The sequence below is a fragment of the Vigna unguiculata genome, chromosome 3 (genome assembly GCF_037176805.1).
Source record: "Vigna unguiculata cultivar grain cowpea cultivar isolate G323 ecotype 2 chromosome 3, ASM3717680v1, whole genome shotgun sequence".
Classification (NCBI taxonomy): domain Eukaryota; kingdom Viridiplantae; phylum Streptophyta; class Magnoliopsida; order Fabales; family Fabaceae; genus Vigna; species Vigna unguiculata.
The window spans coordinates 57,874,149-57,889,149 of NC_140794.1; the positions used below are offsets into that span (position 1 = coordinate 57,874,149).

General features: G+C 30.4%; 1 protein-coding gene across 1 annotated transcript; it reads right to left on the reverse strand.

Moving 5' to 3' along the window:
• Positions 1 to 7,480: 7,480 nt before the first annotated feature.
• Positions 7,481 to 9,109, reverse strand: LOC114178184 (uncharacterized). The gene is made up of 3 exons (XM_028063943.2): positions 8,870 to 9,109; positions 8,706 to 8,772; positions 7,481 to 8,610 (listed from the first exon to the last, which is right to left on the reverse strand). Exons 1-3 carry the CDS (start codon positions 8,942 to 8,944, stop codon positions 7,730 to 7,732), a joined length of 1,023 nt encoding a protein of 340 aa, XP_027919744.1. The 5' UTR covers positions 8,945 to 9,109; the 3' UTR covers positions 7,481 to 7,729.
• Between the last annotated feature and the right edge of the window lie 5,892 nt (positions 9,110 to 15,001).

Below are 15,001 nucleotides of genomic sequence, written 5' to 3' on the forward strand. Positions count from 1 at the left end.
GGTGATAAAAAGAAATTTATGGCAATTACAATAATTTTTTATATTATATTAAATAAAATTTATTTATACAATTATAGTGACAAAATTACAATATGATAATGAGTTATCAAATAAAAAATAATCATATAAAATATATAAAAATAGTATTCTACGTGATAAAAATAAACAACAAATGAAAATATTAAAAAAATTATCAAATGTGTCTCTTAAAAATAATTTGAGAGACTATTGAATGAAATCACACAAAGGTAAACAAATGTATAAGTAAAGGTGTGATAAGATGGAAAAATATGTTAAAGATGTAAGAAAACTTATCAAATATCAACATAATCAATAGTTGAGAAATAACGAAAATTATTTTAGCAAAACAAAATCATTTTTCAAATGAAAAAAAAATAATAGTAGAATATTTTTTTTTATATTACCTAGTAAATAAAAGGTTTAAGCTATTAAACACTTAAATTGAGAAAGTTAAACATTCTCATATGAAAGGAAAATATACAACAAATAAAAATATTAAAAAATAAAAAGAAATATCCAAATGTGAGACATAAAAAATACTTAATTAATATACATCATTTAAACATAATTGCATAAAGTTTATGATAAGATGAAAAATATATTGAATATGTAAATGAATTTGATGACAAACCAAAAATAGAAAATGTGTAGCAATATATATATATATATATATATATATATATATATATATATATATATATATATATATATATATATATATATATATATATAAGTTTACTTAACTGACCATGAATATTTTAATGATTTAAACGGGGACGGGGATATGACGGGGATAGATATTATGACGAGTATGTGGACGGGAATGAGACAAATATGTATATCTCCATACCTATCCTCATACCCAATTAAAAAAGTCGAGTATTTTCCTTACCCATACTTAGTCAATGAGAGAATTTTTCGTCAAGATGTGAATGTGTTCGGACAATACCCACAAGGATGGATGTATTTGTCATATTTAATTTTAACACTCCAAAATATTTTCTAAAAACTCACCGTTGATTATAAATGAATTTTCCACCTATCACCTATCACCTAGCATTATTTTGAAGAAAAAAAAATATAAAAATGAGATAATTATAATTTCTTATTATTATATTTTGTGTGAGATAATGCATTGTAATTATGTTATAAGTAAAAATATTTCTCCGAATGTTTTGTAGTGAATTATCAAAAAAACGTAAAATATTATATTTCATATGTCACTTTTAGGTTCGTGGAATAATATATTTTGATACACTTTTAATTTATTACTTTAATTATTCTTAAATTATCATATCATATTATTAAAAAATAAATAATAAATAATTGAAAAATAATTAAAATAATGAGTTAAAAATTTGTTAAAATATCAGTATCCTCAAGAAATGATACAAGAATGTGTGAATGAATAAATTTGATGGAATTAAAAGTAAAATGTAGTATTATTTGTTTGAAACCACGGAGAGATGGAAGATATTGCAAGAAAAAGTTTGTAAACGATTTTATAAATAATAGATAAAAGAAATATCTGAATAGATTAAAATATGTTTTTCTTATGGTTAAGATTAATTGAAGTGTTATTGGCATGACAGTTTAACTTATAATTTTTAAATGTAAATGGAATAAAGTTATCAACAGAGTGATTAATTATTTAAGAGAAGACAATATTAGGAAATGAAACCAATTAGATAATTTTATAAGGACTAATGAGACAACACCCACATATATTTTAGGGATGGGAATTATAATTTGTTCTAGGGTAAGGTGAAAATACAGAAGAAGAAGATGTATTTAAAGAAGATGAGAGAGAAAATCTACAACTTAGGAGAAGTGTGTGCGATGGATCGCAAGTGAAGCTGCTTTGGGGGTTGGTTCCAGTAGAAACACCATGAAACATAGCGTACAAGAGCGGTAGGAGAAGAGTGTTCCACTTCAACAACTCGCCCATAATCATCGGCAAGAGTAGCCACACGGTGAACCACTCTTTCCGACGAAAAACTACGTCCATCACACACCCAACTTTTTCTATCCTTCCACAGTAACCAAACAGTGGCAGTGAATAATACAACATCATCCTTATCATCAGATTCAGCTATGGACCAAGGGTGGTGAAGATGGGTGAAGATCCAGTTCCACAGGGAGGAGGAGAAGAAGGCACGTTGGTGTTGAGGGGCAACAAGACCAACCCACACGGTGGTGGCTCGAGGGCAATCACGCAGCACGTGAAGGAGAGTTTCGTGGCCGTGGCAGAAGGGGCACGGGGAAAATGCAAAATCTGCGATGTGAGGAACTGATGTAGGGAGCCTCTCGTTCAATGCCAGCCATAGAAAGATCTTGCACCGATGTGGGATCTGCAGTTGCCAGATCCTCCTCCATTGTGACCCATTTCCCATCATTTTCTTTCTTTCTTTCTTGTGGCGGTCAAGAAACTGATAAGACTGGTGCTTATGATCAACGAGGACTCCGAGAAATGGTCAAAGGATGAATCAACTTCCTCAATAAACGCATCAATTCAGGGTGAGTAAGTAGCCATGTCATTTTCTTGCTTCTAATTTATTCCAAATCACTTACGGTTCTCGTTGCATCGATCTCTCTTTCTTTACCTGGATTTTCATGTTTCAAAATTAATAAAAATGTTCCCTGATTTTTAGAGCGTTGTTGTTTGATACTAAAATTGTTGATATATGTGTTAAAAGTGAATGAACTTAAAACAACTGTATGTTTTGGCAACCTTCTATCTTTTTTTTTTCTTCTTAATTTCGTTCTTGTTTGTACTACTCGGTTAGGATTATTATCCGTTATATCTTATACAAATGAAGAAATGTGATCTTACATGCTTATGATGTAATCTCTAAGAAAAATATGATTAGTATCTTCAAAAATCGATGATTCTGGGCAGACAAAATATGGAGAAAAGTGATATCTAAAAATGAAATTGATGGTTTATTTATTATTATTATTTTTTTCTAAATTATCTTTCCCTTTCTATCGTACCATATCAATCAATGTAGTATCTATATCGCTTTGACTAAGTACCATTTAACATTTTTAGTTTTTTTTTTTTTTAAATTATCAGTCAAACCTAACGTATTGTTGGAAGCTAATCTAATTTTGATAACGAAATATTATTATCATTTTTGGATAATGATATTCTCATCCATTATTTTCAACTCATTTTTAATTTATCATTTCAATATTTTTAAATTATTACATCATATAATTATAAAAAATCAAAATAAATAAAAATAATTAAAATAATTAATTAAAAATAAAAGAATTTGACAGATACTCACACCAAGGGTATTTCTACATGCTGTCACTTTGTCGCAAACAGTTGGAAACTATAAATCCAATATATTAGAGCAAATTCTATTTAAAACAGTCCTCCAAAGAGGTTTCCAAAACACACCTTCCGGAAGATATTTATGGGAAAAGCATTCCTTCCTAACAGGAATATTGGAACATTATTTTGGAATTTCAGAAAAAGCCTTTCAGAACAGTGTTCCGGAATGACTATTCCGGGGCATGACGGCTACATCACAAGTGGTGAATTAAGTTTAGGAGGTCTTTGAATCGATTCGACGAGGAACAAGGGTGATGCGGCTGAGGCGCTGTCGAGGCAAGTACACTCATTAGTTGAAATCCACTTGCAGTTCTGCTCTTTCGTCGTGGTTAATTGAGGCGAAACTATGAATTTTAGAGGGTTACGCAGAGTGGATTTCACTCTGCATTTTTATTTATTGTTCTTGCAGTGAATTCAACTGTGTATTGGAACTTAGATTCGAGGCCTTCTACACAATTGCTATTCGATAACATTCCGGATTGCTTTTTGCAGGGACTTCTGAAATTTTTTTTTATCCGAATATGTTTTCCAGAATCGTCGTTCTGAAGCATGTATTCCGGAAAAGCTGCTCTCTGAAAGTTTTCCAGTTATTTCGAAATATTCATATTACAGTTTCGCTTTCAGAAATCAAAACTAACGTTCTGCATATTCTAATCAGGAAGGATCCTTTTCCAATAAATATCTTTCAGAAGGTGTGTTACGGAACCTCGAACAAGGTTATGATGAACATTTTTAAAGTTATTGAGGTGCATTTAATGGAGGTACAGGAAGTAAAAGTCCAGTTTTTTTGCTACACTTGACTCGTGCTAAAAGAAACATAGGGCCAAATAAAGAACATACTGTTAACGAAAGGCTGGCGGAATTGAAACTATTTTTTATCATACAAATTGCAGTATGCAAGCTCGACGATTGCGGCAAACCAAATCAACAACCAATTGGTCGTCAATACAGAAAGCAGGCAAAGCACATTATTTTGACCCAGAAAAAGAGCAATCCAGAATATTAAAAACACAAATAACGATAAATGCAGAGATAAGTTAGATTAAGGGAACTAAAAGCACAGAACTCGTTCAAATATTAAATGCATGTTCGGCTTATGGTTTTGGAGAATGTAAACAGAATTCTATCCACAAGTAACTTGTTTGAAAAATCACACGAGTTCTATCCAAATCGTTGATTGAAATAGAAGCGTAAAAACAATTAAGTTAATAATGTGCCAACCACTAGTTTACGAACTGCAAACGAAACACTACTACAGGAAAAGCATATGGCTAAGAACAGCATAAAATTATCATTCAAGATATTAGTTGGCCGTCCATTACAATCTTCAATTTAAAAACCTATCTTTTGCCATAAGCATACGCTTCCTAGCCGCAGAAAACCAGATACAGCATCATCAACTCTTACCCACCTTCCTATTTATAAAACTGAGCAAACTTACCGCAATAACTAATATCTAAAACAATAAAGGGGTACATTACATTTGGTTCTTAGTGTGTACAACATGCAGACTTTTGAGATAAAAGGTCTCGTGATTTCCTTACACATCAACAACTTTACCAATACAGAACAACCAGGCTAGGCAACCAGAAAGTTATAGGGGTACTTCCCAAATCTAATTTACTCACATGTACAGCATGTTCAATTACATTTACAAGAGTAGTTTTTCATGTGCATGTTTCCACTCTCAATGGCCCAAACGTCTTCTGTTTGCAAAGCGACATTCCAGCAACTGCTTTTACTTTTTATCACACCGGTTAAATAATCATCAGAAGTTCAACTCACTAAAATTTTATCTTAATTTCCAAGGGAATCTTTCGAATTTAGCTTTTCCATGGTTTTTTATTGTTTTGTGTTATCTTCCTGTTTTGCCTCCAAGTTAAACCAATTTTGATATTTTCAAAATTTTTTAATGTATTTTAAAATATTAAAATTAGTGTAAATACATATCAGAAAAACAACACAACATAACCAGTAAAAAAGCTGGACTCGATTCCTATTCTTTAGCTTATTTAAGAACATCGTCAAACAAAAAAAAAAAAAGATAGACCTACCACTAGCAGAGCAGCCTGATTATCTCTATGTATTCGTATGTCTCATCATAGTTCTATTTCTCAAATACTCGAAGAATGGTGACATCTGTTTGGGATCAAATTTGTTGAAAAAAGACAACCGGCAAGTATACGAGTCTAGCCCATGAATCAAAGAAAATAATAAGAAAAAAGGTTCATATTTCTCATAAGATCAACTCTTCCCAAATGAAGCATTTAACATAACACAAGTACAGACTGTATAACCAGAGCACACAAGGCATCGACAAATATTTATTAGTACCTTTCACGTGATCAGTTCCATTGTCTACACTACAACAAACCTCAAACCAGTAACTGCAGGAGAGACAGAGAAATTGGTTGTGAAAAGCATGCTACCAAGTATAAAAAGAGACGACAGATGAGAATATTATGACAAGAGAGAAGCAAAAAATATGCAACTGTCAGCCAATTAAATCTCCTGATTTCTCATACTTATATCATACCAACCAAACGAATAATTTTCGTTCACAAATTTCCATCTTTCTTACACTCCATCTTCCCGAATGTCATTCATTTTCATATAAGTAGCCTGCTGATCTTTCAAAAGTTATTGTTCTAAATAACTAACTCACTACTCACATTATAGAATCAACTAGTCATGTAGAAAGAATTTTCGACAAGTCAATTCTATAAATATTTACATAGTCATACAAATAATCCAGTTTCTTTGCTTCATGTAGATATTAAAACTGTGCTAGCTTATTCTGTGGGTTCTCTTGATCATAGGTGGAACGAGAAGGAACGGGCAGAATATAAAAGGAACAATATCAATGCAGAATGACTCAGAAATTGTTGTATACACAGTAAATGGTTGTTTTGCACAAATTACTAGTACAAACAAAAATTAAATTAAGTACCAATTTTGAAAGATTACAAGGAGTCAGGATGATGATCGGATGGTAGTTGATTGAAATCAATGTAGACCAGTCATGTACCATTTATTTGAACCACAAGGAAGCAGGAAGGACAGATTATTCTTTGACCGAAACTGAATCAAACCTATAAGATTAATGCACAACAATGCGGTAAACATGTAAACATATTCGCATACCTTGAAAAACTTGAAAACACTATTGACCTGTCTTCATACTTACATTTAACACCAGTATATTGTCGGTTCCTAAAAGAGAATCAATGGGAGACAACAAAAATAAACGTTTAAATGTCATGAAAAAAGCTGTATTTACAATTTTAACTCATAAAAAATGGATTTCCAAAATCCCTTTCATGTGAGGATAGAACTGGTTATAGGAAAAAGAAGAACCAAGCTATAACAATGGCATACATCTTATTTATGCAAGATGGTCCAGTAACAAAATGTTGCAGCCATATTAAACAAATTCTAATTTTGCATAAAAGACTTGTCATATGTAGTGAAAGGCTAGAAACAAAGTAGCAAACAATATAAACTACAAGCACTTCTGTGCCATCCTTCATGGACGGAAACAATTCACAAACCAGTTAAATGATTAAAATTAGCTTTTGAAAAACTTTAGTGACTTATAAGCAGAGACAACGTAAGATTAATATTGGTTGGTGAGGAATGGAGGAAAGGAAAATGAGAGGGCCAACATATCACCTTCAAATGCCCTGCAATATTTGGTGGATTTTATTATCCCTTGCTTCCCCCTTCTTTCCCTTTCGTCGTCGCCCCTCCCTTCCCACTTACAAATCAAAATATCATTCAAAGACGATAAAAACTATAGGAAAACCATACAGATTATGACTTGGCTAATGATGATTATTAGCATATAACTTCAACTAATTAATAAATAGCAACAAATATCTTAAAGGAAGATGACAGCATTGTAAGTATCTCAGAGTACAACAAATACAAATGCAATTATGTAAGAGAGAGAAAGGAAGAGAGAAAATATAAACATTACACATTCCAACACCACCAAAAAGTTAACATTATCAGAAATTTAACTTTTTCAATTAAACAGGATGTTTCAAATATAGAGGTAATAGACTTTAGAGAAGGGAAACTGTACACAAAACATGAATAAAACAAATAGAAGCATAAAGGAAATAACCCGCATGATTTCACCATTTTCAATGTATTGAATTTCTATACCACCTTATGTATTCACATACCAACATGAGTACTCTACATTACCACATGCACCATAAGATCAAACGAGAAACAACTTGATTTCAAGGTGCTCAAAAACTCATAACACTAGGCCAACTAGATCTATGAAAATTAGATATCCCCTAAAATACAGACGATGATGCAACAAAAAAAAACAGAAAAGGACAGACCGCGGGCTTAAGACCTCTCGATCATGCTGCAGGAACGTGCCAACCGAAGAGTGAGGCTGCCTCCATGCACACTCGCCTCTGTCTCAACAGGTTCACACTCATAAGGCTTCCTACACCCGGGGCAACGCCCATCCTCCTCCAGAATCCTCTTGTGGCAAAAGAGGCAAAGCCGAAACCCACAGAAACAAGGCAAGAAACTCGTGTCCGTCAAATCCAGATCCTCACAGCAAATAGGACACGAGGAAGGTGTGGAGACACGAGCCCAGGGGACCCCTCCTACGCAGCGGCGATCAGGGTTCGGCATACTGTGCTGCTTAGACAAATTTGGCAAACTCTGAGGGCGAAAGGCGTCATCGGCCCTCCACGCTCGGCTACTACCAGAGCCCCAAGGAACCAATCTACTACTCTCGGGTTTTGAATTCGGAGACTCTAAATTGGATCCTTCACGAGGCAAAACCACAGGGGGTGAATCAGAACAAGGATTTTCGTGCTTGTCATCGGCGGCTAAAGCATCTGCCATGGCCTCCCAATCATCCAAGCAACCGTCATCATCGTCCTCACCTTCTTCTTCCTCCTCCTCCCCCTCCTCCTCGGTAATGTTCCCGGAACAGCACCCGCCGCTGCTTGAACTGCTGCTGCTGCTGCTGCTCCCACCACTACTGCTTCCGGTGAAATTTGTTCCCGAATCATTGCCGCACAATACGCCGGCAGGACAGTTGGTAGGAGACTCGGAATCGCTGTCATGATGAATCAATCCGTCGTCTTCTTCGCCTTCGCGCCTCGTGTTAAGAGGCTCCAAGGAGTGCTTGCCGTGATTTACCGACGGCGGCGGCGCGTGAACGACGTCATCGTCCACACCGTCCTTGCATCCCTTACTCTTCACCACACCTGAAACTCTCGGATACAAATCGAAAATACATACCAGAATCAAAGAGTGAATGGATCAATGGAGACAAAAGTGCGCACGTGCACCCGTAACGTACCTTGCGATAACCACTGTTCGCGGCGCGCATCGATTTTATACTGCTTCAATTTTGCAGACCTGTTAGTCTGGAACACACAGGCAATTATAATCGATGAGATTGATGAGAATGAAAAACCTAATGCATGTATCATTACAAAATTTAAAAACAAAAATAAATCGAACCCTCTTCTTCTTCCCGGGGTTCTTAGTGTTTGCGGCGGAGGGAATCGGCACGGCAGAGATTGAATCGGAAACCATGGCTTTGATTCGATTACAGACTAACAAGAGATTCGCAAAAACCCTAATTTGTGAGGAAGGACGAGCAGATAGAAAATTCTAGAGAGAGAAATAAAAACTTAAGATAGAGAACAACAATGGATCACGGTAACTCCTCTGATCCTCTTGCCCTTTTTTGCAACAGAAGAGGTCCAGGTTTGAATCTTTATAGCATGTTTAATTACATCACTACCCCTCATTATTTATTAAATTCTAACAACTGCGAGTGACAATTTTTGTAGAGATTTTAAGACAAACAAGGTTATATATGTAACAATCAATATGTGCGATGCAACACGACGTCGTTGATATACTTCCTACGTAAGCATAAATTTACCCGATATTTGTTATTAAAATAAACCGTCTCTTTAATTAATTACAACAATAATTCCCACTTCATTGTTCCTTGGAAAATAATATATATATATATATATATAATTTTATTTTTTAAAACTAATTTACCTTTATAATGGATAAGTTAATTATAATATAAATCATATTTAAAAAAATATTAAATCAATTCACAGATAAGGATAAAAAGTATAGTTTGTAATAATTAAGAAAGAGTACTTTTCGTCGTTAAAATACTCGTCTAAGTAGAACAATATAAATTTAATTCTAGTTTCAATCCTCTATTTAAGTTATGGCATTGGTATCATTATTATTTTTCTTGATTTTAGTATTTAGATTATAGAAAACTCATAAGTATGATTTAATTTTCACTTTTGCATATTTCATTCTTCCTATTTTAATTGATTGTATTATTTTAATTTAATTTTAATCTAATGAGTTTGAGATTTAGAATTTGTTAAGAAAGGACGCAAATTTGAGAATTGTACAGTTTTTGTGGACTTTCTAAAATTTGGAAACTAGAATTATGGGAAAAAAAAGAAATTCACCAAAATCACGAAATTAAGACGAATTAAAATTACAATGTAAAAAATATTAAAAGTATAATGGATTAATAGAGAAAATGAAGAAAATAAAAATTTCATATTTTAAAACTATGATATATCTTTAAATTATGAAATAAATTTATGTATACATAAACCCCGGAGGAAAGTTGGATGTTTGAGTAACATGTACAAGAACTTATGTTTGACTTTTATTATCATACAAGAATAATGTTTACATATATAAAAAATATATATACTTAAAGATAAGTTCATACACTAACATTTTAGTTTGTTCAATGCATACTGCAATTAGTGTATATAAATTAAACAAGAAAAACATTCTTTATTTCAAACCACCTATTATCAATATTATTAGAAAAGTCATTGTATTTAACAATTAGTCATCACGTTAAATACAATATCAATGTTTTTTTTATAAAAATAATAGAGAATCAATAATATAAATACTTATCAAAAACAAAGTTAAAAGTTATTATATATTGAATATGGAAAAACAATAAAATCTTATTGGTTGAAAGAGGTTTTAGGATCTATATAATTTATGGAATGAAATGACACTTGTTACAGAGCTATTGGTAAATATAATCGAGCATCTATTGGTTTCAATATTATGAACAATAGCTTAAAAAATTATGAAGATGGTTAGAAGAGGTTGCCATTTTTGGATGTTGATAATTTTTTTATGGTTGAATTAAATTTGGGATTTTAAATTCATCTCTTACATTATAATTTGATTACATCTTGTTGTTGGAAGACCTATCAAGATTAAAGGAAAATACTTGAAGGTAAAATATAAAAAATTCACATTAATTTGTGTGGAAATTGAACTTTCATAATATTTCGTAAAAAATAATTAGTTCAATGAGAGTTTGTGTGCAATGGTAAATATGATGATTTCCATATATGTATGCAAGACACATCCTTTTCACTAAAAAAAAATGTACCTTAGCAATTGAGTGAATAGAAAAAATTTAGCCGCAAAGTAACTGAAATAATTATCCTTGTAAATTAATGGCTACAGTAACGATTAAATTAGTGTATAATAATATTTATTTGTATAGTGACTATAAATGTTTGGTTGCTAAATGTAATGTTTTAGTCACCAAATTAGCAATAGAAAAAATAGTGTATTAGTCATCGAAAATTTGTTGGTCGTTAAAATATGTTAATATGGTAACTGGCAATAAAAAATGTTTGGTCACTAAATGTAATGTTTTGGCCACCAAATTAAATATTGTATTACCCATCAAAAATTTGTTGGTCACTAAAATATATTTAATATAGTCATTGACGATGAAATTTTGTTTAACGTTAAATGTAATGTTTTAGCCTCCGAATCAACGATCGAAAAGGTTTGGCCACTAAATGTAATGTTTTAGCCACCAAATCAACGAGCGAAAATGATTGTATATTTTTTTAGACGTTTATGACAAAATAATTATAATTAGGAATTACTTGCTTTCTCGTATGTTAATAAAGATGACGAACTATTAGAATTCCTTGCTTTACTTTGTTCGTTGTAGCTTAAATGACACCAAGATAATCATTGGTTCAAGTAGCTTTATTACTTTTTCAGCATTCGCAACTATTCTTATCTACGACAGATTTATCTTCCCTGTGAAAAGAAATTCAATGAGGTAATGAATAACATCATAGTTGTTACAAATACTTATTCAAAGTATTTATTTTATTTGTATTACTTAATTTGGATTGGTTTATCATAATAATAATTGATTTTTAATGTGCCTATAGTTTGTATTGTATTCCATTAACAAATTTATGTATGTTCTCTCTCTAATGTAAAATACATCTAAACCCTATGCCACTTGTTACAAATTCTTATTAAAAGATTTGTATTGGTTAATTTGGATTGATTTATCATGGTAATAATTGGTTTAAGGGACATTATTATCGACAACCCATATGGAATTAGCATTGGTGGAAAGAAACTGAAGGAGAAAGAGTATAACAAACCCATCATAAAATCCATCGACAAAAACTCACGTAGGATGGTTGTTTTGCTGATATTTTTATATACTATTGCATATTCTAATAACCCACCATCTCTTATTTGTGGATCAGATTTATCAAAACCAATACCCTTTAGCTCAATTTATACCAAGTAAAACTTATGAATGCTTTTTACATCAACTTCTACATGCTTTCATATGTCGATCACTATATATGTACACTTTTAATATTTTATACTAGTCTTTACTACATTATATATTTGAGGTGATGGTTATTTAGCGTAATTAAATTTATATAATTTATAAACAGGTTAAAAAATTATTTACAAACATGTCAAAATATTGTACATAAGTAGGTAATTACATACATAAAAGTAGTCACCAAAATAAATTGATTTTTATTTTTTTTGTTACTGATTTAGCTACCAAAATATATTGGTGACTAAATATTTCTATTGTTTTGTCATTGATTTAGATACCAAAAATATTTTAATTAAAATAAAAAAATAACTTTTTAGCGGTCGAAAAATAAATGTTCATATATTATTACATTTGTGACTGAATTAAGAACAAAATGTTTTTTAAATTTAATCATGTACTACGTTAGGGACCAATGAAAGAATCACAATTTTTTTTTTTTTGACTAAATTTAGGTGGCTTAATTGATTTTTCATAGTAGAAGGTGACCAATCATTTTAACAACAAATTAAAAATCAAATTTTTGATGACTTTTTAGTAACCAACTTTTAAATTAATTGTTAATGAATTTGAGATCAAAATATTTGTTACCACATATTTTTTTGTCGTTACGCTAAAATAATAATGTTTTTTTGTATTTATTATATTTACACGAATATATAACACTCATATAAAAAATATTGTGCCAAAATGCACCTAATCATGTGTTTACCATGTAAGAAGTTGATTTATTAGGAGCAACGTCATGAAATTGTTAAACACGGGGATAACTAGTAAAAGAAAAAACAAGTTACATTTTAAAACCATTTAATAGTGTGATCTAAATGTATATAATCACTGTAAACCAATTATCTAAATGAAACAAAATTGTTTATATTATATTTGCTCACATTTAAAAATTTTGTTCAAGGGGTGATAGTCCTGCACAACTTAAACATAACAACAATTTGCAAACTGTTGCATAATATTTAATTGTTCTTGCCACAACAACAAAATATTATCTCAAAGGTGACATTGTTTAAAGAAACCTAACTTAAATACACGACAACATTTAAAAAATATTGTTTAAACACTGCGCAACTCTTAAAGTGTTGTCTAAGCATTAGGGTTTAATGTTCATCATAAACAAAGATACATAACAAATAATTATTTTTGTATGAGATAAAAATATTGATATAATATGAAAACACATTTATATTACGTATTTTGGAACATTGCACAACAGAAACCTTTTATAATAAAATTGAATACAATAAATATGAGAAGAGCGAGAAAGAAAAAGAAGATGATAAATTACTGTCTTATAAAAATAAAGAAGGGAAAGAGAAAAAATAAATAATTTATTTTAAGGAAAAGGAGGGAAGCTACCAATATTATAAATTTGGACCATTTTATTATTATTTGTTAGGTTGTTAAAAGACCACTCTCAACCATTAATCTCTTTATGTTTATGAATATGTTGTTAAATTATACGAAACATCTACGCCCCTTATTTCAGAAAGTACATGATGGACTAGTTGAATTTGAATCCATTCATTTGAAGATCTAATTTTTTTAACTGTTTAATCATGACTTAACTTAGATTTATATTGAAAACTTATTAACAATTATTGTAAGATCCTAAGCTCAGCTGGATTATCACGGATAAAAAAAAAACGCACAAGTAGGAGAATGAATTTAATAGAAAATTACTAGTCAACTCATAGCGTAATCATAATAATTTATATTTTTCTTTTCAAATTAATTCGTGCAAAAGGTGTCAGTATTTTGCAAAAGAAAAAAGAAAAAGAGAATAATTTCTTTCATTAATGCATGTGTATTAGACTTGAATCTATTATAAATTCAAATGGAAGTTTAACATCTACATAAATTATAAAAGCCTAAACAATACATAAAAAAAAAACTAATGAATTTATTATTTTAAGATTTTAAATTAAATGTAATAAAATTTAATTATTGTTAAAAAAAATTAATGATTTTTCTTAAAAAAAGAATCTTTCAATAATATTAGAGCATAAAGTTAAGAGATTCATGACAATCTTCCTATTTTCTTTTCAGAATTTTGAGTCAAAAAATAATAAAAATCAAAAGTACTTGCGAGACCTAATATTTGGGAGGAGTATTTATAACTTCAAGAGTCAACCTGACTCAACCACATGCATATAAGGTAAGGGTTTCTTTTGAGTAAATTTTTTCCAACAAAAATAAAAAAAGCGTGAAATATATTTTTTTTTATAAAATTTATATGTAACAGTTTCATTTTAAAAAAATCAAATACAACTTTTTTTTAAACAAAATTATGCATCAATTAAGTTTAACTCAAAAAATATTTTATTTTTTTATATTCTCTTTTTTCATAAAAGTAATTAAATCTTATATCTTGTTTGTATGTTTTCAACCCAAATAAATTTATTACGACATTAAGAGTTTTAATAACAAAGCAAGATACACTTCTCTTGAAGTCTCTATCACAATAATAGCACAGTTTTGACTTTTCACAATGCAACTGGTTGGATCAAAATTGGAAAACCATTAAATGGAAACAATAGGATAGTTGGCATACTTTATACAACATTGTAGAAGTTCTTTTATTAACATAATTTACTTTTTTTAATGTATCAATTTAAAAAATTATTTAAAAAATTATAAAACTATATAAGTCGTTTTTTGATAAATAACTTTATAATAAATAAATAAAAATATCCTCGTGTTAGAATAACCACTTATTTATTATTGAGTTGTGGACCTAGATCTCGTTTCCATAAAAATGTTATCTATTTAAATGAGTAAATTAATAACAAAAATGGAGTATTTATGACAAAAAAGACATTTCTAAATTTAAATTTTCATGTTTATATTCTCTAAACATTATGGAAACGAAGTTTTCTTGAAAAAAAAGTAAACTCAAAACCCAACAGAAAAATTACTACCTAAATTTTTTATGGCCTTTTTCT

Excerpts from the sequence above, each read along its gene's own strand:
- LOC114178184 (XM_028063943.2), bottom strand. The coding sequence starts at position 8,944 with ATGGTTTCCGATTCAATCTCTGCCGTGCCGATTCCCTCCGCCGCAAAC. Across the intron at positions 8,773-8,869 it reads ACCCCGGGAAGAAGAAGAGG|ACTAACAGGTCTGCAAAATT; the intron begins GTTCGATTTATT and ends TGTGTGTTCCAG. Across the intron at positions 8,611-8,705 it reads CGAACAGTGGTTATCGCAAG|GTGTGGTGAAGAGTAAGGGA; the intron begins GTACGTTACGGG and ends CGAGAGTTTCAG.